The sequence below is a fragment of the Prosopis cineraria genome, unplaced genomic scaffold (assembly GCF_029017545.1).
Source record: "Prosopis cineraria cultivar Desert tree isolate PC_DT_omini unplaced genomic scaffold, ASM2901754v1 PC4, whole genome shotgun sequence".
NCBI classification, from domain to species: domain Eukaryota; kingdom Viridiplantae; phylum Streptophyta; class Magnoliopsida; order Fabales; family Fabaceae; genus Prosopis; species Prosopis cineraria.
Genome location: NW_026555335.1, coordinates 31,735,707 through 31,760,152, shown reverse-complemented (window position 1 = coordinate 31,760,152; position 24,446 = coordinate 31,735,707). Strand labels below are relative to the sequence as shown.

General features: G+C 30.7%; 1 protein-coding gene across 1 annotated transcript in view; it reads right to left on the bottom strand.

Moving 5' to 3' along the window:
- Positions 1-17,285, bottom strand: part of LOC129308954 (uncharacterized) — a 28,194-nt gene extending 10,909 nt beyond the window's left edge. The window contains exons 1-5 of the mRNA XM_054950311.1: positions 17,138-17,285; positions 16,872-16,909; positions 16,740-16,784; positions 14,342-14,440; positions 14,184-14,247 (exon numbers count right to left, since the gene is read on the bottom strand). Of these exons, the coding sequence (XP_054806286.1) occupies positions 14,184-14,247; positions 14,342-14,440; positions 16,740-16,784; positions 16,872-16,909; positions 17,138-17,285 (394 nt within the window). The remainder of the gene's footprint in view (positions 1-14,183; positions 14,248-14,341; positions 14,441-16,739; positions 16,785-16,871; positions 16,910-17,137) is intronic.
- Positions 17,286-24,446: the final 7,161 nt, after the last annotated feature.

Here is a 24,446-nt window from a genome sequence, read left to right as displayed (position 1 = left end):
TTTTCTAAGAGTTTCACATGTGATAGGAATCAGGAGGTCAATCTAAGCAAAGAAATGGTCTCCTCGATTCATGAGTCCATTCGAGATCCTTAGGAAAGTTAGGCCGATTGCCTACCAAATAGCCTTGCCACCACAATTATATAGGATTCATGATGTTTTTTATGTTTCTCAATTGAAGAAATATCAACCTAATCCATCTCATATGATTGAACTCGAAGAGGTAGAGTTGTAAGAGAATATGACTTATCGAGCAAAGCCAAAACAAATAGTAAATGTTAAAGATAAGAAATTATGAAACAAGACTATTCAGTTGGTTAAGGTGGTGTGGAAAGGAATGGCTCCTAGTGATGCTACTTAGGAGACAAAGGACAAAATGAAGCAGCAATATCCCTATTTGTTTCTTTAGGTATGTGTTGTAGTTGTTGTTGAATTTTGGGGGCAAAATTTCTTTAAAGGAGGGGAGGACTGTAACATTTCAAAATTTCAAATCTGAAATAAATTGACTAATTAAGGGATAAATTAATTAAAAAGATGATTAATTAATTTAATTATTTTTTGAGTTGCTAATTGGCTTTTTGGGTTATATTTGGCTCTAAATTGAGTTAGAATGGAAGTTGGATCGAATAGAGTGGCATCAAGGGGAGCAAAAGTGATTTTTTGCTCTCTGTGTCATGAGCTGTGGCTTATGAGTCATGCGCTACGGCGCATGGTACAGCACAAGCATAAAAAACAAAAATGATCTAAAAAAGTCATTTTTGGTTGTGAAAGCTTGAAACTTGAAAGAGGAAGATTTGGGCACTACCGAGGCATCATTTTGGGAGGATTTTGAAGATAAATTAGGCCTTCAAACTCTTGAGTAAGTTTCTTACCCTTTTCATTTCACTTTCCATGGGATTTGGAAGTGGGAGAATTTGTTCTAAATGGATTAAATTATGAGTCTATGTTTTAAAGGTTTCTATTAACTCTAAAGGTTTGATTTAAGTTTCTTAACCTTAGATAAGTGATAATATGAAATTAAATTATTGTTTGGTGAAAGTTGGATCAAGCTCTCGCTTGATTATAGGGTTTTGAGGTGTGATAAGTTGAGATGTCAAGTGTTATATTGTGAGAGTTAGAAGGGGGCTTGAAGGGATTGTGTGATAAAATTGTAATCTTGACAAGCCTATTTGTTTAGAATATGAGTGAGAAGTGGGAGAATTGAGATGTTATGGATAGCTAATAGTGCTTGTGTTAATTGAAAATTAACATATAGTACTTGTTGATGTAGATTGTGATATGGGAAAACTTGCCTTGACACAAAAAGAGATTTAGTACTATGGATAACCCTTTTAGTAACAAAAAGGTTGAGGTAACTAGATAATTTGCATTATTTATTAGTTTGTATAAGTTATTCTCAAGTTGTTTTTCAATGATTTGTTATGTATATATGTATAAATTTTGTAAAAGTTAACTATTTTAAAAAATAAGTGGAGTATTGATTTGTGAAATTTCATGTTTTTGAAGTAAGTGGTAAGATTTGTTATATTTGTTTAGAAAGTGGTTTATGCATGGTCAAGTGGAGATATACAGTGAAATGTGGCATATTAGAGGGTGGGAGGTCACCCTAGTAGAGTTAGTGAAGATTAAGTTCATATGGCACTGCTGGCACCTCAGGACGCCAGGTGCAGGTCATATTTCTTCTTAGTACCCGAAAAAGGGTGCGGTGTTGGAGACTTGCTCTCTTGAGTACCCAAAAGGGTGCGGAGTTGGAGAATATGCTCCTTAGCATTTGTAGAATGCGGTGTTAGAGTAACAATACCCTAATTACTTGTAATAGGGGGAACTTGTAGTCTATAAGTGATTTAGGACACCTTGGCCAAGTAGTTTGACCATGGATGGTGAGCCTGGGGACCATACATGTGGTTTGGTTCCATGAAATAGCCTATAGGTTCGTTCGAGAGTACTGGAGGACTAGATGATTAGTGATGATGCATTTGAATTGTGGTAATTGTATATGGTGTGTTTATTATGCTTATTTTAAGGCTTGTTTATAACTTGACATGTTAATCAATAATGCAGATTATCTTAGTTACTAAGATTTTTATCTCACCTTGGGTTATCTTTTTACAAGTTCTATCGCTGAGTTTGAGCAGGGGAAGGAATCGGATAAGGACTAGCAGATTTGCTACATTACGAATAGTAATGCTTGATTTTGGCTTAAGTGGTGTATATAAACTTGTGATATGATATTATATGTTGCCAACTAGGAATGCATATCATTTTGATTGGCTGCACTTGAATTATACTATGTTATTTTGTATTTTAGCCTAATATTGTATATGATGTGAATATGTGGTGATTTTTTGTAATGATGGGCTAAAATACTAATACAAATGAAAGGAATGATGTATACACGTGGTGATAATGTATATGTGGTGTATTATGCAGTAATAGAGGCCAAATAGTGTATGCGGTATTGATTTTGTATTATGGTCATATTAGATGAAATTGGCATTAAGTAGCCAAACTTTGTGTTTGGTATGTCTTTATGTATTTGAATGCTTAATCAAGTGTATTTTGGTCTATTGGACTTGGTTCAAGCCTCAAAATGGGTTAATAGTATAAGTTTTGAGTTTTTGGTACTTGAATGCTTGAAAATCATTTTAAAAATTGACTTTTGCATATGAGTGTCTAAAATTCTCATACGGTGTCAGATCAAATAAAACTTGTACCATTAGTTAGCTTATTGAATAAGCTTCACGTGGGTGCTTGAATCACTCCAATCGAACATTGGATGTAAAAATGGCATGCGTTTAAAGTTCATCCTAAAATGCTGTGCTGTCATGGATGTGCACCGTGGTGCACAGTACAACGGCCAAATTTGCCTTTCAGTGCCACATGCCACGGTATATGGATCACGAGCCATATCAAATGTGCTAAAATACTCAAAAATGACATTTTTGGCCCTGTTTTCAAGTGTTTTGCTTCTCAAAACTTTTCCATGCTTCCCATACCTTTATAAATCATTAAGTTTGAGCTCAAACTACTAATTTGAAGGGTTGTTATGGAATCCCAAATATTCCAAAAAAAAATTTAAAAGTTTATTAGTTTTAACCCTTATATATATAATGTGAGCTTAGGAGAAATCCTTATTCCTAATGATGATTATTGGTTGTGATTGTGTAGTGAATTTTGATAATGTCAAAGTGGACATTACATTCGGCCTGGTCTACCTTTGGCCGGGTGATCTAGCACTAAGTAAAGGCTACGACTTGAGGAAAATGGAGGGAGATAAGGGTGATTGTTGTCATACAATATAATACATATTTTTAATTGAATTATAAATGTTCTATTGTTCCTGACTTAACAAACTCACAAATGATTGGTAGCATGTGTTATCAAGAATTAGCATTGATTACTAAGACTTTTTAGTTTCACCCCCCCTAGTTAATATTTTTAGGAAAAGAACTAAGTGTGTAGCACACAGAGAAGCCTTAAGGCTTAGTGGTGTGAAACCATTTCTTCTCTTTGGGTTTAAACTTGTGGTTTTCAATAATGCATTATTGTTGATGTTAGGGTTTTTGTTATTTATTGAGCATATAAACCCATGCTTGTGATCATGCCTCTTTAAATAGTTTTTACATATAGTGTGTTTTGCGATGATTGAAAACCATGCATTGTTGATAAATGTTTTTTTGTTTATTGAGGCATAGATAATATTTGACAATGTTGAATGTTTTGAAAAGGGCATGATGATTTGGGTTATGTGATTTGGCTTGCTTGTTGAGTTTGACTAAATGGTCTATTTGCAGTTATTGGCTTGGATTTTAATTTGTAGGGAGCATAAGGGTGAGAAAATGATATTCTGGCCTAAGTGGCATATGGGAGCATAATTTTATAAGATATTGTGTTTCATAAACCAAAGCCAAATATTAGATGATATTGTGTTAAGTTTCTTCTATATCAATTGTGTGAGGTGGCTATAATTCAATTATGATTTTGTTTGTGCATGAGTAGTAGAAGAAATTGCTACATATTAATTGATTGGTTGTGAAGTGGATAGAAATTTTTGTAATACACAATGACTTTTAAATTCCTATTTTATCTTTGTTTATCATTTTTAAACTTGTATGAGATCATATGGGCTTTTCACACTTATTTTTGTTTATAAATGGTTGGAATCCCAAATTTTGAAGGTATCTCTTTATTAAGTTTAATTCTATTTACAATAGTAAATTCTATTTATGAAGCTTATTTTTTTTCTACCAAGGTAGAGTCTTTTCTATTATGATAGTCGTTTTAAAAAAAAGAAAGGAGTTTTATTTCTTTCTATCATGGTAAAACATTTTCTACTATGATAGCCTTTTTAAAAGAGTAGTTAGTGTTATAAAACTTTGTTTTATTTTTTTTTCCTATCACGGTAGTATTTTCAAGTTAAAGAAATTATTTTTTGCTTAAATAAAAAAGGATTAGTTGACTTTTGTGGACCATAGTAGACCTCTATCTACCATGGTTAAGCTAATTATTTGAAAAAAAATTTCAAGGTGTTACAGAATGTGTTATCAATCATGACGGAGTGTTGTCAAAACTCAAATGGATTGTTTATGTAAAGTAAATACTTGCTCCATTAAACCTGTGTTATTAGTTTTTCTATCTTATTAAATTATGAATATGTTGTTATTAATTACAAATGAAGTGTGGTCAAATTTTAGATAGAGTGTTGCTAATCTCTCGAACGTGGGTTTTTTTAAATTATTTTAAACTTTAAGGGTAATGTCATCTTTTTCCCTAAAAAATCTAATTTCACTTGAATACCAAGAAGGTAAAATGCAATTTTAAAATCTTACTTTCCTTCTTTAATATAAATTACCTCTAGGGGTTCTCAGTGGATATTTTCCTTAATTATATTGAATATGCATGTAACATTTTAATTTTTAGTACCTTGCCTTTGCTGAACATCCTTGGTTGGGTAGCATTTAAAATCTGCGGTTTTTTTTGTTAAAGAAGATGATAATGGAATGGACTAAACAAATAAATTAAAAACAAATCAAAATGTAAAGGAATAGGCCAATCATATTCTCATGAGAAGAGAAAGGTAATTTAATTCATAAGCAATTAGGAGTTAGATTCATGAGATTTGTGGACTAAAGGGTGTGGTGTGATTCCTACATTTTTTGGGTTTATCTCACAAAAAACATTACACACCAAGATAAATGTACAATGAGCATATCATGTTGAAATGAAAATTTCATTCTCATCTTTTCAAGTGACTACCAAACAATCTAAGATTTTGTTTCATAACTAAAATAAAATGAAATAAAATGGATTAAAAAATTAAAATAAAAAATAATTAAAAATTTTCTCCCATAATAAGTATGATATAATTCATTAATATATATACTACAAATATAATAATCATCACACCTTCTAAAAATTTCTTGAATTATGATTCACAACCTCATAAATTAAATTACCTCTCTCCCTTATAGATATGCTAACCTATCCTTTTTCATGATTTTATTTATACTTTTTATTTTTTTTTAATACATTTCATTTCATTCCTTCCCAAAAACCAAGCGGAACTTAAAAGTATTAGTGATTTTATACTTCAATCCATGTGCGCTTAGTATGTGTTTGGGTACACAAAAGCAGGGTGGAGTTGGACCATACTTAATTCCCATGCACTGTACAGGCGAGGAAATGCTATATTAAAGAAATTAACAATATCACCCCGTTGGAATCAATACTTTCTCTTAGCTCTATTGAAACACTCTCATTCATCTAACTATATCACTCTCCAAGTTGGTTATAGGAACTAGCAAATGGCCGTAAATTTTATATTTTAAACAACAAAATATACTTGTTTTGATGAAAAGAAAATTAAATAGATGAAGTATCTAAATTTATTTATGTGGGACAAGCCAAGTTGACCTTTTGGTCGACTCTACTCCAACTACACATAAATAAACCCTCAAAATAAATAATGATAATAAGTTGATTGCAATTTGCAAATTCATTCATATGGAAGCAAATAACTCTACTCTTTTTGAAATAATATACACTTTTGTAAATATGGATATTGAATTTTTGAGATTAAAGGCCTAGTCTAAGGCTAAAGCCATATTAGTATATATATATATATATATGTAAATATAAATGTTTTAAATAAAATTCATATCTGATACATTGTCATATATTTATTAGTTATATCCATATGGCTTATTTCTTGATGGTTTAATTAATTAAGATAATCGATAATTGGGGAATTAATTAAAGAAACGGATCAAGAATCCATGCTTTTTCATGCCTGAAGGAAAGCACCGGCCAATTACGGTGCTTTTCCTTTTCTAAATGCATAAATTATAATCTCAAACAGACAAGAAAAAAAAGAGGTGTCTTTTCCTGTAATAAAAACATAAAATTAAAATCTAAAGTTTGCAGACCCAAAAAAAAATAAAACAAGAATTGTTTTTCCTTTAGATTAAAAAGTATTTTTGATCCTTTAATTTTATAAAGTAATTTTTCAGTCCTCTAATCATAACATTATTAGTTTCCAATGATTTTTTTCATCCCAAAATTGTTATTTTAAAATAATTAAACTTAATATATCAATATTTAAAAGTTCAATGTAGGAATTTCTTATTGATGAAATTAACAATGTTATAATTAAATAATTAAAAAGATACTTTATAAAATTAAGAGATTAAAATAAAATCTTATTAAAAGTTAAAGGATTAAAGATTCAATTTAACTTCTCTTTTAATAAAGGCAGAAATTGAAATTATTATCTCAAGGAGAAAAAAAAAACAGAAGGAATGGAACTAATCAAAGTATCAACGAGATGCATGCAAAAGTTGTTGAGCGAGAGAGCACTCTAACGAAGCACTTTGCTTTTATAAGTAAAAGGCAATGACGCGCTCCTTTAACTGAACCTAGTTGTCTCAGCCTCAAATTTAATCCAAATTATCACTACAGTAGAATAGTAGACAACCTGAGTTAATCTCTTAAAGAGGTCTTAAAGTCTTAGAATTAGTTAGATGAACCTTAAATTAAAGCAACAAATTAAATAGGTGTTGAAATTGATTTTCAAAGAAACTAAACAACTGAAAATGCTTCCAATGTAAATATAATTTTGAATTTTTTCTAAAACAAGTTAAATGATACAAGAGAGTGAAATGCAAATAGAGTGATTAAATTTAATTATGACAGCTCCCCTAGGAAGCATGTATGCTCTATCCTTGACACCAAAAATAAGTTCAATCTTCTACTTTTCAACTAATATCTAATGGTTTAGGGGTTTCTAAACTCACATTTAATTTAACTAGTCTTACTAAGACCTTTAGCAATCCTAGCAAAAGTTAAGAGTAATAAAGCTCCATCTAATTTGTCTAACCTAACCTTGCTCAACCATGACAAGATCTTGCCCAATTGAGAATTAATTTCACTCTTGATTACACAAAATGCATAATCATAACCCACATGCATAAATCAAGAAGACGCAAATAAATGCTCAAGGGAATCAAAATTTCAGCAAGAGAACACAAGTGGAAAACACTTCAAGTTAAAGAAAATTGATTAAACAATGTTAATTGTATGTTACAAAAATCAGATATCACCAATCCAATTAACAATACAAGAACTAAATAAGTGTAATTGCAACTTAAATAGAATCAAATAAAGCAAAGAGTAGAAAATCTCCCTAAGTAATCCATGGTCTCAAGAGCACTTCACATCCTAAGTAGGCTTAGGTGATTAGTTCTCCATGAAGAATTTTACCCAAACTACTCAAAATTCCAGCTCAAGAGTCACAGCCATGGAAGAAAAATGGAAGAAAATTGTGGGCCTGTTTAGCAACTTGTTTTGAGAAAGTCTTTTATTCTCCAAAATAAAAGAATAAAAAAATATGTTTGGTAATATATTTTTAAAAAGTGTTTTAGAGAACAAAAAAATAAAATATTTTTTAAAAAAATAGAAAAATAAAAATAACTTTCAGATGTTCGGGATTATTGTTCTAGAGAACAAGAGAGAATGAGAAAAATACATATTTTCATTATTTTTTTGTTCTTAGAACATTGTTTACAAAACACCAATTTTCAAAATAATGAAATAAAAATAGTTTCAAACAACCCGTGTGTTGTTGGGTGAAGGAATGGGGTGAATGAAGATGAAAATATAGGTAGAATCAAATTTGGAATGGAAGAATAAATGAAGAAAAATGAAATTCCAGATCTGGAAATCTGGAAAAAGTGTGGCCGAACTCAAAGAAATGGAGGGAAAGATAAAGCTTAGATGATTTTCTAATGGAGGATGGAAGCAGTGTTGTTGATTGTAGGTTGAATGGAGGTGAAAATGATGGAAGAATGGTGTGAAATGGATGAAGGATGGTAGATGGATGAATCTGAACCTGAAATGGGATGATGAAGATGAAGAAAGAAAATAAAATCTAGAAAAATGAAGATGGTGACCGAATGTGTGGATGGAAGATGGAGTGTGGTGGCTTCCCAGAGGATCCCCTTTGCCTTCTATTTATAATTTCTCCTATGGTGAAGATCTTTGGGTTGGGGAGTAAGAAATCCCGTTGACCATTAGATTTAGGTTAACAAACCTACCCTAAAAGATAAAATAGCAATATAATAAATCTAAACTAAATTAAAATAGAAAAATATTTATAAATACTTTAGTCCGTGCCCTTGTCATCTTCAATTCCAACATGCAAATTTACCATCCAATGAACTTCAATCTTGATCAATGGCTCAGACTGTCGTCCCTCTTGGTCAACAAAGATCTTCCATTCCAACATAATCAAATAACCTTATTAGTTCAAGTCATCAACATTTTTGCATGAGTTAGTTCAAATTAATTCAACTTAAGTGTAAAAATGTGAAAAAATGAAAATGTGATCAGAAGTGAAATTATGGTAGAGGATTAGTTTAGAGGAATTTTGATTAGCTTACTTGAAATTTTTTATTAAGAAATCCAGACATAGTACACTTCCAAAGTAGCTAGATGTATAATTATAAGGTACTAAATAAGAGATGTTTTGGTGAACTAATCATAAATTAAGTTGAATGAACTCAAATTATACTAATAGGATTAAAGAGGAACTGAAATTAACAACTTATTAAATTTTTCGTTTTTTTTAGATTTAATATTTTTGGAAATTACAAATTAAGCCCAAAACTTCTAAAAATTCAATTCTGCCCTAAAATTCCAAAAATTTTGCAGAAATGCCCAAATGTTCCCAACGACACATATATGCTCTAAATGACCACAAAAAAGGTGTTGAAAGCCAGGAACGAAGGGAATAAAATCCCTTCAAAATATACTATAATATAATAAAATATCTAGCAAATATAACTCTACTTTTTTAAAACAATATACTTTTATTTATATGGATATAGAATTTTTGAGATCAAAGGCCAAATCTAAAGCCTAAGCCATATTAGTGTGTGCGTGTGTATAAATCTTTAGTAAAATTCATATATGATACATTGTCATTTATTTATCAACTATATCCATTTGGTTTCAAGGCAGTGTGACACTACTCAAAAAATGTTTATTTATATTCTGTATAATTGGACATTATTTTTCCCATTAAATATTAATGTTTATTATATATTTTTGTTATGAATTTATTACTTGCTTACGTTTTATATAAGTTGAAGTTAGAAACTCAAAATGATAAATATATATATATATATATATATAAAAGTTAATTAAAATATAAACGTATATTTTAAATAATTTCAAAATCTCCTTTTTTTTTTATTTGGTTACCTACTAGCAGAATTCAAGTAATAAAGCTTTGTAATTTTAGTAGCAATTGGCAAAATAGCAATCAACATTCAGTTGTTCCTAAGACAATTTAAAAGCATTTGTCATGAAATTTAAAAAGAAAAGATAAATTAAATTCATTAAGATACCATTAAACTCACTCTTGCATATCAAGTATAAAAATAATGTCCCCACAATAGGGTTCTTTTCCTTGAAGTACGAAGCTAATGCCTCCTAAGCTTGCTCTTGCTACGCCTTGGGATTGATGTCACGATGGGCAAAGACATCAGAGTAAGGAGACAAAGACAAATTTCAACACAAGATTAGCTAAATCATGAGAACAAACAGACATCATAAAATAAACAAACACATCATGAGGATACAGATAAAGACAAACTTCAATAGTCCAACATATGCTAGTCATATCGGATGATTACTGTGTTAACTATCCAATATCTACCTCCACCTCCACATATTAGATGGCTGTGCTTATAATCATTCAATAAGAGATATCATTTAAAAGTTTTTTTTTTTTTTTGGTAGTAGTGAATGTTTCATAATTCACTTGCAAAATCTTTTGGACTTGAACCCTACTGGATGATTTATGGGTGAATCTATGAAGAATTAAACAACTTTTCAAATATATTTTTTTGTTGGAGATTGCTCGATGGAGCTTCAACTTCAAGAGAAGTGCTCAATGATCATCTTTCAAATGACAATTTGTCTGTGAGCTTTGTCCTGACTCCTAATCGTGATTCCTTAAATCATATCTTCATCATTCTGTTTTTATGATATTGCTAATTAAGGACTAGTGAATTGGCTCTCCTGTTTAGTTAGAAATTGTTAGCTAGCAATGAACATGAATAACTCCTCCTCGATATGTGATTGTGCTTCTTGTCTAAGCATTTTGGACCAAGTGGCGGTGCCCTGCCCATTGTATGTGAAGAAAATTTCATTAAATCAAATGAACATGATAAATGGCACTTTAAGAAGCAAGTATATTCAACAATTTTACCAGAAATATAACTACTACAATACAATATCCATACTCTTTAAATCCACAACACCAAAGTACAAGTCTTTAGCTTGAAATTAAAGATGAATAATACTACCATAATTCTTAATACAATATCAATAGTTGAACACGAAATAACATCCGTAATCCATTAAAAACAACATAACATGACTTATACGTCCAAGTGTCCAACACGACAACAAAAAGATTGTAATTAATTAAAGCCTCTAAGTGCAAATGGCACGTGATTAATCTCCTCAAAGTACGTAAACGAGGAGCATATGGAAAAGAAAAATAAAAAAACAATTATAAATTGATATGGCACAAAAGGAAAAAGAGAAAGAAAGAAGAACACTACTTATAAAATGAATGAATGAAACATAACGAAGATTTGAACATGTGACAGGAACATAAATATGAACTTCAGCAAGGATGATTTATATGTGTAATTTTTAATAAAACCATAATTTTAATGAGAGCAGTGAAGGATTATTCAATTTTTTTTAAGAAATCCCCCTTCATCTCACTAACTAAGCACATAGTTAACCTTTAATGTAAGAAAAATAAAGATATTAGAAATACACACACTGTTCAGGAATGGCCAAATAGACAAGGCAGCATACTTTGTCTGATGCCTGACCCTAGTTGAACACTAGCCTAGCCCGAACATGCCCAAATCCTTGTGAGTTGGGCCAGGGTGAAATTTTACTAGGCTAAACTAGGCATTTTGAGTGGCCAGGCTACATGAATAGCTGTCATAGCAATGTTTTGTATATTGAAATTAAAATGTCATTGGATTAAAATTTGATGATTAAACCAATTCAAATTCAATCAACGATTGAACCTATAATATAATAATTAAATTTAAAAATAATATTATGTGCAATATACATATAAAAATATTATATTAAATTATTAAATAACATAAAAAGTAATCATAAATAGTTCAATTTCATAGTGAATTAACATACTCACATGGTAATAACAAATGCCATAGCATTGAAAATAAACTCCAAACTCATATAATGAGGTATCTTTGAAAGGAAAAATGAAGTCCACTTTTGAGAAACTCTCCAGATTCCAATTCAACTATGATTTCCTAGCTCAATAGTTGATTCAAAGTGGTTCAATTAAAAAGAAAAACAATTCTAAACATGAAATCATGCCTTTTATTTGGTGAAAGTTAAACTTATCAAACCATCTAGTCTAATCCAATTATTAAAACATTGCTCAGTGATATTCTTAATGTCTTTTAAAGCCATAATTATTCAAATAATTTAAAAAATTAAGGGAAAATGACAATTAGGGATCCTTTAAGGCCATTAATCATAATTAGTGACCTAAATTAGTGAAATCTCAATAATGAACCATGGTCTTTACTCGAAATTAAAAACATTCATGAGTTTATAAAATTGCCTTCTACTTGAAAAATAGAAAAATAACATTACTGAAATTACTAACATGAAATGTGAATGTTGTTAATCTTAGTTGAGAAACCAATGAACAATAGTTGAGAATAGATTGTTTCCATTATGTAACAAAAATTCACTTTTGAAACTTTCTATGGTCAGTTAAAAATTTACTAAAGGCATTCTAAATATGAATCTAATCACTTGTAAATTTTTATCCTTGTTTATATATTATAAATAGACCATTTGGAAAATAAAAAAATGACACTTCTGAATTACCATCATGGGATGGAAATATTATTAATCTCAATTGAAAAATTAAAGAATAATAGTTGGGAATAGATTATTTCCCATCATGAAACTAAAATTCACTTTTAAACTTTCCAAGGGAACTTTTAAGTATATAATAGTCACTTAAAAATTTATTAAAGTCACTTCAAAAATATATTTTAAACTATTTACATTTTTTAAATTTCAAATAAGGATCATGATCTATTTTGGGATTCCAATAATTTAGGGTCCCTAATTGCTATTAATGGCCTTAGAGGATCCCTAATCGTCATTTTCCAAAAATTAACTCCTATTTTGAAATTATAAAACTCTTTAATGACTTATATTTGAAATTGGAAAGTGTTATATATTAATATATTGATTTTGATAATATCTTACTCCACTAATTTTCAGTATTTTAAGTCCCTATACTTTTATTTTTTTATTTTTTTAAGTCCCTCCAAGGTTCTTACACTTTTTGAAGGGACTTGAAATAATGAAAAACAAAAGGGTAAAAACATAAAACACTAAAAAAAAAAGTGCAAAGACTAATAGCAAAACGGGAGCAAATTACAGGGATCTAAAGTTATGTTTTACCATTAAAGAATTAAGCATATAGACCTTACTTCCTTAAACTTACCAATAACAAAAACCTATAAATAACAACTTGTCTACTTTATAATCATTAAAACTAGGGTTCAACATGCTCATGTTTAATTTGTTTTAAATGCTTAGCCTTGTTCCATGTTTTTGTAGATCTTTTATACTTTGATTTCAACTTTTTGGAATCCCATTTTTTGAAAACAAATATAATTTATTTCTAGGCTCTAGATAGGCATGAATGATCCTTTATTTTCTTAATCTAATTAATTAATGTGGTTGGTTGTTGGTTAATGAAGGAGGTCATTATAGAGGGAATTCCCATTACACAAAGAATTTGATGTATTGATTCAAGAGTTTCTAATCTCATAATGATAGCAGGGGGTTGGAATCTTAATCTACTATCTCTCTACTTACCCCTCAATGTTATCAATCATATTTCTCACGTCAAACCTCCTAATCCTAATAGGAATGAAGATATGATCTATTGGAGGCCATCAAGTGATGGCAACTTTATAACCAAACACTACTACAAAAAGGATAATATTGGATGATTCTTTTTGCCTATACTGAACGGTTATAAACCGTTCAATGTGACACCGTCATATATTGGTAAGACAAATATTGGATGGTTACCACAACCGTCCAATATTAATATATTGGATGATTTAAGGAAATGCCCAATATATTGTTGAAAGAAATGAGAATTGGGAAGGATATATTGGACGGTTAACTTTATAATTGTTTAATATTCTGCACAATATTGAATGGTTGTAGTCATAACTGTCTAATGTATTGAAGAATATTAGACGTTATGTAGATGGTTATGACTATAACCGTCCAATAAATTGCTTATATTGGACGGTTCTTATCAATAACTGTCCAATATATTCATTTTTTTTATAATATGGAGGCTGCATTTCTTGCAACCCTCCTGCAACAGTACAATGCAAATAAAATGCCCAGTCCAGTCCAATCCAATCCAAACTTATACCAAACTACAAGAAATTATAAAAAACTAATAATTTTATTTAAAAAAAACAAACTATTAATTAAAATCTAAATGAGAAAAACTAAAACAAACAAGGTCCAGCTTACTTATTTTTAGCCCATAGTTGAAAAATGTACTCACACACCATTCCTTAATGACTTCGTTGATGTGACGGTCCTCAAATTCTTCATAGTATGAATTAGATAATACTGCAATAATGTAATATGACAACAATGTTAATCAATTACTTAAGGAAATTAAAATTCATAACCTTATATAATTGAATTTGAATAACATACATACCGTAGCAGGAATTAGCATCGTTCCATGAGTGATGATATCTTTAAGAAACCTCATCAGACAATATCCACAATCCTCGCTATATGCTATTTGTTGCGAGCACTACATAGAAAAACCAATAAACATGTTATTGAATTAATTAAAGAATTAGTATTAATTGTTAAAATTAGTAGCAACTAGCACCTTTATTATCTTCCAATTAGAGTAGGTTAGATCATATAACTTGTACCTTAATGGTATAGAAAGGTTCTTTTGGGTACGGTAAATACTACAGCCTTGATAAAGAAAGAAAATAAGTTGAAGTTAGAAATTTAAAATGATAAAAAAATCTGAAAGTTAATTAAAATATAGGCTTACATATTAAATAATTCCATCATGTCAGGTTTATTATCTGGCTGCCCAACAATAGAATCTAAATAGTAAAACTTTACAGTTTTAACACCAGCTGACATAATGCCAATCAATATCCAATGGCTTCTAAAATAATTTGAAAGCATATGTCATGAAATTTAAAATGAAAAAACAAATTAAATTAATTAGGATATCTCTGAACTCACCCTTGCACATAAGGTACCAAAAATAATGTCCCTATAGTAGGGTTCTTTACCTCGAAGTAATTTGCTAATGCTTGAGCTTGGCCATGCCGCACCTCAATAGTGATGTTGCGATGAGTAGAGACATCAAGAGGACAGATAAAGACAAATTTTAAATGCAAGATCACCAGGGACAATAAAATTTTCATATAGGAACCTAAATAAAAAATAAACAAATTATTATCTTAAACTAAAACATAGTAAAAGGTCATCCATATAATATGTACCTCACATAAAAGTGGACTACGTTTTAGCTGATTGAAACGTGCTTAAGGACTTCGTTGACCATTTCAACCCTAATCATATCGTGTTGTTCTCTATCATACATGCTTTGGTCAAAATCAATAATCACCATAGAATCAACAAACAATTTTGCATATGCCTCAAGCATAATCTGGTAGGTTTTTAGCAATTGATCCAACACGGCTGTCTTAACCTTGGATAATTAGCCTAATTGTCTGGTGATGCACTTCCCTTTGGACTGCACACCAATTATATTGTTAAAGACCAATATAGGTAATGTATACATAAATAGGTAATTGGCATACCTATGCTCGATTATGTGCTTTGTCTATTATATAAAAGCAAACCCTGGGCCATGCAACAAAGTTTCCACCTACTTCTCCAACAGTGAATGCATCTAAGGTGGGAATAGGCAGTGGGTAGTTGGCATCAATAGGTTTAAGAATCAACCCTCATAAATAGTCTATAAGTATCGGCATATTGTGTATGGTATTTTCTCCAGGGTAATTAAATACACGACATTTTGCCACTTTGTGTCGACCAGGGCTATTTGCCATAAAAATGCAATCATGCTTGCCCCAAATAAATATAAGTATAAGTTAATGAAATAATAGTGAACCAAATTTAAGGAGTGAAGAATTACATATACCTCGAGAATTTGACCAGATGGTTAGGCCACAATGCACCTATCTATCTTGCTAGGGCTAATATGCTCCATAGGCGACTTCCTAATCTTATTGGCCTTAAGTAGTGCCTCAATCATTTTTTACTACGCTTCTACTTGTTATTTTCTCAGTTGAAGAAGGCATACCTTTTGGAGTCTTCTTTTCACCCAATATTTATTTCTTGGAGACCTTTATGCCAACACCCTTAACACAACCGGGGTGATCACGATTTTTCAATACCTTTTCTAAGACATCTTCGTCTTAAGGAATCTCGTCTTTAGAAACTTCTTCTGAGATGGCACTCTATTCATCATAATTTGAAAAACATAAGTTATTATAATAGCAACTATTAATATGCTATCTAAATTTGAGAATGATAGTACTTACAACTTTTTCAACAAGTTTTCAAACATATTCACCCATATAGTTGCCATCTTTATTAGTCTGACCTAACATAAAGAGTCTAGCCTATGATATAGAGCTCTCTGGTATGCCCTCTTTATCGATCTATGCATTAAAACACATTAGTGATATAACATATTACATATCAATTAATAAATTCAAAACATACCACTTATTGCTTAATCCCTAAATATCCTAAGTGCCCTTTTAGAAAGGGAAAGAGATTTTTTGCCCTTATTTCTTTATTCTTTTAGCTCAATTCCTACAAAAAAAAATATCATGAGTCTAGTTATCAACTTATATAAAATTTACATAAAATAGCATAATCCTTATTGAGAATGATTTGTCAAGACGCCTGGCAACAAAAGCATCCCAGTGCTCTTGTTTGACAATGGGTCTTATCAACTCAAGGACTGCAGGACTAATATGCATATTAGTATGAGTTATGTATTTTGATCCTACAAAATATCAGAAGGCTTGATGTGCCTTACATGCTACCTCCATAACAAAATGCCTCTGATTAGCGTCAATTTCAAATGCCGACTGCTCAATCAACACATTCAAGTTATAAGTTAGAAAATTGATAAAATAATATAATAAATTAATTAGTATTATAAATACATAAATTACCTCAACTTGTTCCCATATGAAATCTATTGAGGCTGAATCTACATCATGCCAACTATTAATTGATAAGCCTAAATGCCCTCTGGTCACAGCTCTGATATAGCTAGTGAATTTATGCTTGTTGGTCCTAATTGGTTGACCCTTTGAATTCCATTAAAGAAAATATTTCTGTCCAGCCAACCGTCTTCTATTCACCTCACCCATCAATACCAAGCCTTTTCTAATTGATGTAGCCATTATTTCTTGAGCATTTATAGCCATAGGCTAACTGGCAGATATAGAGGGATGATCACCTATCAGTGGGTCAATTGGTGGATCAGTCAGTTGGTCAGGGGGTGAACTGGTGGCACTAGGAGGATTATCCAATATGTTATTGGTCAAATCATCAGGTCTCTTGGGTGGCATTTTAGGAGCCATTTATCTATTATACAAGTGAGAAATAGTTAGAAGATAAAACACAAATAATAATTAAGAAAATTAAAACACACAAGACACAAATAGTAATTAAGAAAATTAAAACACACAAGGCATAAATAAAATAGAAATTGCAAGAAAATTGGTCACCACAAAATTAGGTCAATCTTTTCCTTTTCCTTAAATTCTTTTGAACTTTTCTACCTTGATAGCCCAATTTAATTTCTTAATCTTCTCTTTAGTTCTTTTGCCTCTCTTTGAAATTCAAATACTTTCATTGTGATCATGTCTTATATAATTGGCACCATCTTCAATGAAATTGCTTTCAAGCACAGTCCCTGTAAATGGATCATCCTCAACAACATCAATCATCTCTCCTATTGCCTTATTTGATAATAAAATAATGGACTAATCATGTTTTGCAAGATCCAGAACATAGAACACTTGTTTAACCTGCAATGCCAAAATAAAATGCTCATCTTTATTTTCATGCCTTATAAGATTCACCTATATGAACCCAGATGATGCATCAATTTGAAGGCCACTTTTATAATCAACCCAATTATAACCAAAGATTGGAACTTTAAACTTGACGTAGTCCAACTCCCAAATGTGTTCAATCACTCCAAAATATGACATTGATATATATAGGATTTTTGTCCTTAACACTAGAAATATGCATCACTTCAGCTATAAGAGTTACACTACTATTTTGTATTGTGCTCCAATCATCTAGCTCTTTAGTGTAGAATGTGTATCCATTGATTACATAGCTAGTATAAGAAACAACTTGTATGTTTGGACCTCGAGCCAACCGTTTTACTCTTTTAAAAATAGAGTTATGATCGAAATTATACTTGTCAAAAACATGCTTTTTAGCCAACCTGTGAAATGCTTATTATGTTCTTTCTCATATCAAATTTCTGTTCTTCTAGGATTGTCCTCCCTAATGTTGGACTTGTGCTTATCTACATACTCATCAACCTCTTTAGAGTTGTGCAACACATAAAGATATGCTTGCTCCCAATGTATTTTTGAAATAATGACTAATTTGACCCCCTTCATTCCTTCACCATCTTCTCTTCCCATATGCCTATCTATAGAGATTCCAACATATTTTCCATCTCTCAAGTTCTCTTGACAGAATTCTATAGCCTCTTCACTAATGTACCTCTCAATAATGCAACCCTCAAGTCGACTTCAGTTTTTCACATATCTTTTTAATACTTTCATGTTACGTTCAATCGGGTACATCTATCTTAAATAAGTTGGGCTATAAATTTCTACTTCCTTAACTAAGTGAATAGTAAGATGAATCATTATGTCGAAAAATGGACGCAAGAAATACATTTCAAGTTCACATAATATCCTTATAATCAGCCTTACAACCTTGGCAATTTGCGAGGGTCAATCACTTTGCTACAAATAGACTTGAAGAAGAAACACATTTTAGTTATCACATTACACACCTTACTTAGTAAAATAGAACATATAACCACTGGAAGAAAAGTTTCCATCAACACATAATAATCATGAGATTTTAAACCTTTCAGCTTCAAGTCTTTCATTGACACAAGATTTTTAATATTGGACGAGTAACCCTCTGAAACTTTAATTGCACTAAGAAACTTACATAATGATCTTTTTTCTTTTTTAAACAGTGTGTGAGTTGCTGGACGAAGAAATGTACAGCTTCTATTCTCCTTCGGTGCCAAATCTTCCCGTATTCCCATAGAAACCATGTCTAGCCTCTCTTTTATGCCATCTTTACTCTTCACTTGAATATGTAGTAATGTACCAACAATATTTTCACACACTTTTTTTTTAATATGCATTATATCAGGAAAATGCCTCACATCCAAGGTCTTCCAATATGGCAAATTAAAGAAAATATATCTTTTCTTCCATCTACTTGTACTAATATGCCTCGCAAAAGGTTTTCCAAATTCAATACCCAAATCCTTAACCTTTTCAAATAGCTGATTACCGAATAAAAATGGAGGAGGCCCACCTTTTTCTAGATTATCATCAAAAGATTTTCTTAATCTCCGATAATAATATCGTTAAGGCAACTGTCTGTGATGTCCCATGTAGACATCCTTCATATCATGTTTTAATCTCATTAAATGTGTACTATCTTTACAAATAGGGCATCCAGGTTTTTCTTTGATACTATACCCAAACAAATTACCATAAGCTGGAAAGTCATTGATTGTGCTAAATAGCATGGCTCTCAAATTACATGTTTCCTTCTTATACCCATCATACACCTCAACACTTATCTTCTATAATAGCTTTAAATCTTCAATTAAAGGAGCCAAATATATGTCTATGTCATATTCAGGTTGTTTTGGCCCAAAAATTAACATGGACATTATCAAATACTTGCGCTTCATGCATAACCATGGAGGTAGGTTGTAAATAATTAACATCACTGGCCATGTACTATGGGTACTGCTTTACATGCCATGTGGATTCATTCCGTCAGTAGCTAGTGCAAGGCATAGGTTCTTAGAATCTCTTGCAAAATCTGGATACTCTCGATCAACCTTTTTCCATTAAGCAGAGTCAGCAGGATGCCTTAGCATACCATCTCTAATCCTTTCGTCTGCATGCCATGTCAAATTTTTGAAATCTACTATACTGCTATATAAACATTTAAACCTAGGCACTATGAGAAAGTACCATACCACCTTCTCCGAACTGTTTCCATTATCCTTATAATGTGATGCATTACATGTAGGATACTCGGTTAATAATGCATATTCATTCTTGAACAAAGTATAATAATTAGGGCAAGCATGTATTTTCCCATAGCTCATGCCAATAGATCGCAACACCTATTTGGCACCATATGTTTAGGTTGGAAGCTCATTACCCTTCAGTAGCATTTCATGAATAAGTGAAAGAAATTCAGTGAAGATCGTATCAGTCAAACCCCCCTCGCTTTCAAGTTATACAATCTCAACACAAAGATCAATTTTGAGAATCCAGAGCAACTAGTATAAAGGTGTTCCTACATCATTTCTCAACCTCAAGCATTTCAAGACAATCTTGGAGTTCCTCTTCAATAGCATTTGCCATCTCTTTAACATGATCGTCCTCGTCTATATTTGTTTTGAAATCATGTGACACGTATATTGAATCACTATTCCCACAACTTCTATCAGTTGTATCCCTTGACTTACCATGCTTATGCCAATATGTGTAAATATGATCAATTCCATAGCACACTAAATGGTCTTCCAACTCACTTGCACTAACTTGTTTCAAGAGGCCACACTTGATACAAGGGCACACAACGTTATTATAATCTGCCTCATGCTCTAATGCAAATCTAATGAACTACTTCACCCCATTTAAATATTCCTTTGAGACTCTATCTGTAAACATCCATTCCTTATCCATGATCTCTCCCAATTGAGGAAAATGATATTAGTGACTCAATCATATTGAAAGAGTTGGTTTAACAAATAAATTAACTACTAACTCAATCAATCATGAGCCACATGTTCTCACACACACACACACACACACACACACACACACACACACACACACACACACACACACACACACACACACACACACACACACACACACACACACACCATTCCTCTCTAAGCTAATTAAGTTTAAGATAATACATACAATTATATTAAACTAATTGTAAGTAATTTATCTTAAACAAAAACTTGCCAATAAGTGAATTTTTTAATTTATAAGTTCTAAATAATTTATAACATTTATTTTCATGATTTATTTAGGCATTGTATTTAAACATATATAATCCAAACAACATTAAGGCCCCCTGTATTTAAAATAAAAAAATAAGTAATTTTTAAATACTTTACAGATTTTTAAAAAAGGATTTATTTTGTATATATTTAAAAAAAAGGAATATAATTGTTTTATGTTTGGTTACAATCACACACAAAATGTTACTTACAATTATAAGAAAAATATATATTTGAATATTAATATTAACATACATCCTAATTGTTTTATGCTTTTTACTTAAAAGAAAAAAAAATTAAATGAAATTTTAAATAAAAATTGGACAACATAACGATATAAAAATGGAATTTTCCAAGGCATTTTTTGTCATTTTAATCACAACAGCATCATCATCATCAACAACAACAACAACAATAACAACATATAGTATTTTAAGCTAAAAGACACACGTGAATAACAATTTTGAGTAAGTTTAAAGTACTCATACACAATTTCAATTAATATAAAACTTCATATACTACTCAACTATTAATTAAAGAATCAAACGATAAAAAATTTTCAATCAAATCACTTAAATATTGTTCAAACAGAAAATACACAAAAAATGAGTCATAAATTCGAATAAAAATAAAAAATTTATATAACTCACATCTAATCAAATATTATTAGTCTAACATATGTCTTAAACTTATCCATAACTTAAATTTCATATGGGTTTTGGCTAAAGATAATTTTTTTTCTACGAGACATTTCATAAAATACCTTGTGGGCAACATAATAACACACCAAATCAACATAATGCAATCTGATAAACCCAAACCAAATCAAAAATCAACCATGCCTAATCAATTTCAAACAACAATCAACCACAAAAATCCACTTAAATGGTTTCAGATAGCACTCAAGAGATTAAGAAGAAATGTGAAGAAATAAGGAGAGAAGAGGCAAGCACTTACGGAATGCAAAAAACAAAGTCAATGAAGGAGAAGAGCAGACCCACACAAGCTTGAGGAATATTGAAGAACACAAGCTCTAGCAGAGAAGATGTTGCTCGATCGAGAGAAAAGAAAATAGAAAACAGATGAGACAAGGTGCGGAGAAAGAGAGACTCAATGTTGCAAAACTGAAATCTGATCTAAAATGAGAGGGGAAATGAATAAGTTAAACATATATTGGACGGTTATCCACTTAACCGTCCAATAAATGTGTCGCATATTGGACAGTTATACATAATAATTGGCCAATATCTGTGTCAGAATAAAAAAATGTCAAAAATTCAAAATTTGAATTTTATATTAGATGATTCTAAAGATAACTGTCCAATATATTTGTAAATATTGGAGGTTGACCACAGAACCGTTCAATATTGATTCCTGCATAAGCTTATTAGACAGTTTATTATATAACCGTCTAATAAGCCTTGTCATATATTAATAAATCTGTAGTAGAGAAATTTGCTTACAATGCCATTAATTCTTATATTGATGATGTGAATTATGGTCTTTGATCTAATATTTAGAGATGGCCTACTTTTGATAAAATTATTTTTTCTTCTCTTAAAAGCTGCTTGGGATCGTCTCCAGACTAAGTTCACTAGAATTAATAATGTTGGCATTTGCCAGATCTTGTCCTTTTGGTAGCAATCCTAGATAATTCAATCAACATTCTTAAGGACTACACTAAAACAAAACAGGCATGGCATGAACTTGGTAAATGTTCAAAAATTAATACCTTCCTCACACTTCCTTTGCAAGATTGGATCTTATGAAACACTAAGCATAAAGTTGGAAGCTCAACATCTAAAAGAATAACCCAGCAAAGATTGTTTGCTCGAATTTGTTGGGATATCCAATTACACTCTGAAGAAGATATATTGATTCATAACATTGCTTTTAAGTGCACCCAATCTACAATAAATGACCTAAGCTTGGAAATTTGTACGAGTTCCTTATCTGTTAGGTACAAGGATTTATTCTCAAAATAGATACCTCATAATCCATGTTGCTTCAAGTTAGATGTGGATGGCTCTGTTGATTCTTATGAGTTTGCTATTGGTGGTGGAGTCATTTGAGACTCACAAGGATCTTGGAAAAACGGATTCACAAAATTTCTTAAGGTATCATCACACTACTGCTATGGAGCTTTTGACAATCCTTGAAAGACTCAAACTCTATTTGGAAGAAGATTACTCTCATATCAACATTCACTGTAATTCTTTGAAAGCTATTCATCTTATACAAAATTAATATGCATTTAATCATCCTCATATCAATCTTAGAAACATCAAGAACCTTCTTATGCATGATTGACAGGTCTCCATTGACCTTATTTTCATATAAGTAAATCGTTGTGTTAATTAGCTATCTCATCAAGTTGATAGGGATAGTTTTAATATTATAATTTTTAATGATCCACTGCTAGGGTGTAAGAATTTTTTACACTCAAGTGTCTCTTTTTTTTTTTTTTATAATCATGATTTTAACTGTGGCTTTATCAACTGAAAAAGAAAATGGAATCAAGTTTCCGAAAGTGAAATTCAAAATGCAAAATTAATCTATATCTATGGTAAGTCAGAACCAGCCACATTATCAACCATCAGCAACTAAAATGTTCGGCTTACAAATTAACGGATTATAAGCATAGAGACCAATACCTATAATTGAGGAAACTACAAGAACTCAATAAAAAAAAAATTACAAGAACTTGATTAAAAATCAGGTGTAAGAATTGAAAGATTAAGGGCTGTTTGGTTTCTTTTTAAAAAAATAGTTTTTTATTTTTTAAAAACCAAAAAATTAAAAATTTGTTTAGATAAATATTTTGAAGTTTGTTTTTAACTGTTATAATTTTTTGTTTTTAAAAAATAAAAAATATAACCATCTTGAAGTTTTTTTAATTTATTTTTCAATTTTTAAAATACATTACATTTTGTTATTGAAAATTACAATTACCTTAACCATGAATTATCATAAATAATCACCATTAACTGCTGGTGACCATCATTATTGACTCATTTTTTAATTTCAAAAATGCTTTTAAATTAATACAACCAAATAATTTTTATTTTGTTTTATTTGAAAAATAATTTTAAAAACTGTATTGCAAAATAATTTTAAAAAATAAGAAAAGAAGCAAACAGACTCTCATTTTCTAAATTTTTAACATGTTATTGGTTTTTGTTAGGCCCTTATCAATCCAACAAGAAAGACATAATAATGGGCATATGTGAAGGAGAAATATCTTATCGATGAATTGCGTGGAGAAGTAATTTAGCACCTTGCCAATAGCTTATCAGATAAACTCATAAACATCCAGTTCAAATCACATGTCATCACAATTTCGCTATAAAAAAATGACAATGGTTATAAATAATTTTTATAAACATGTATATGTACGCTGGTGTCATCTGTCTCATAGAAAATGTAA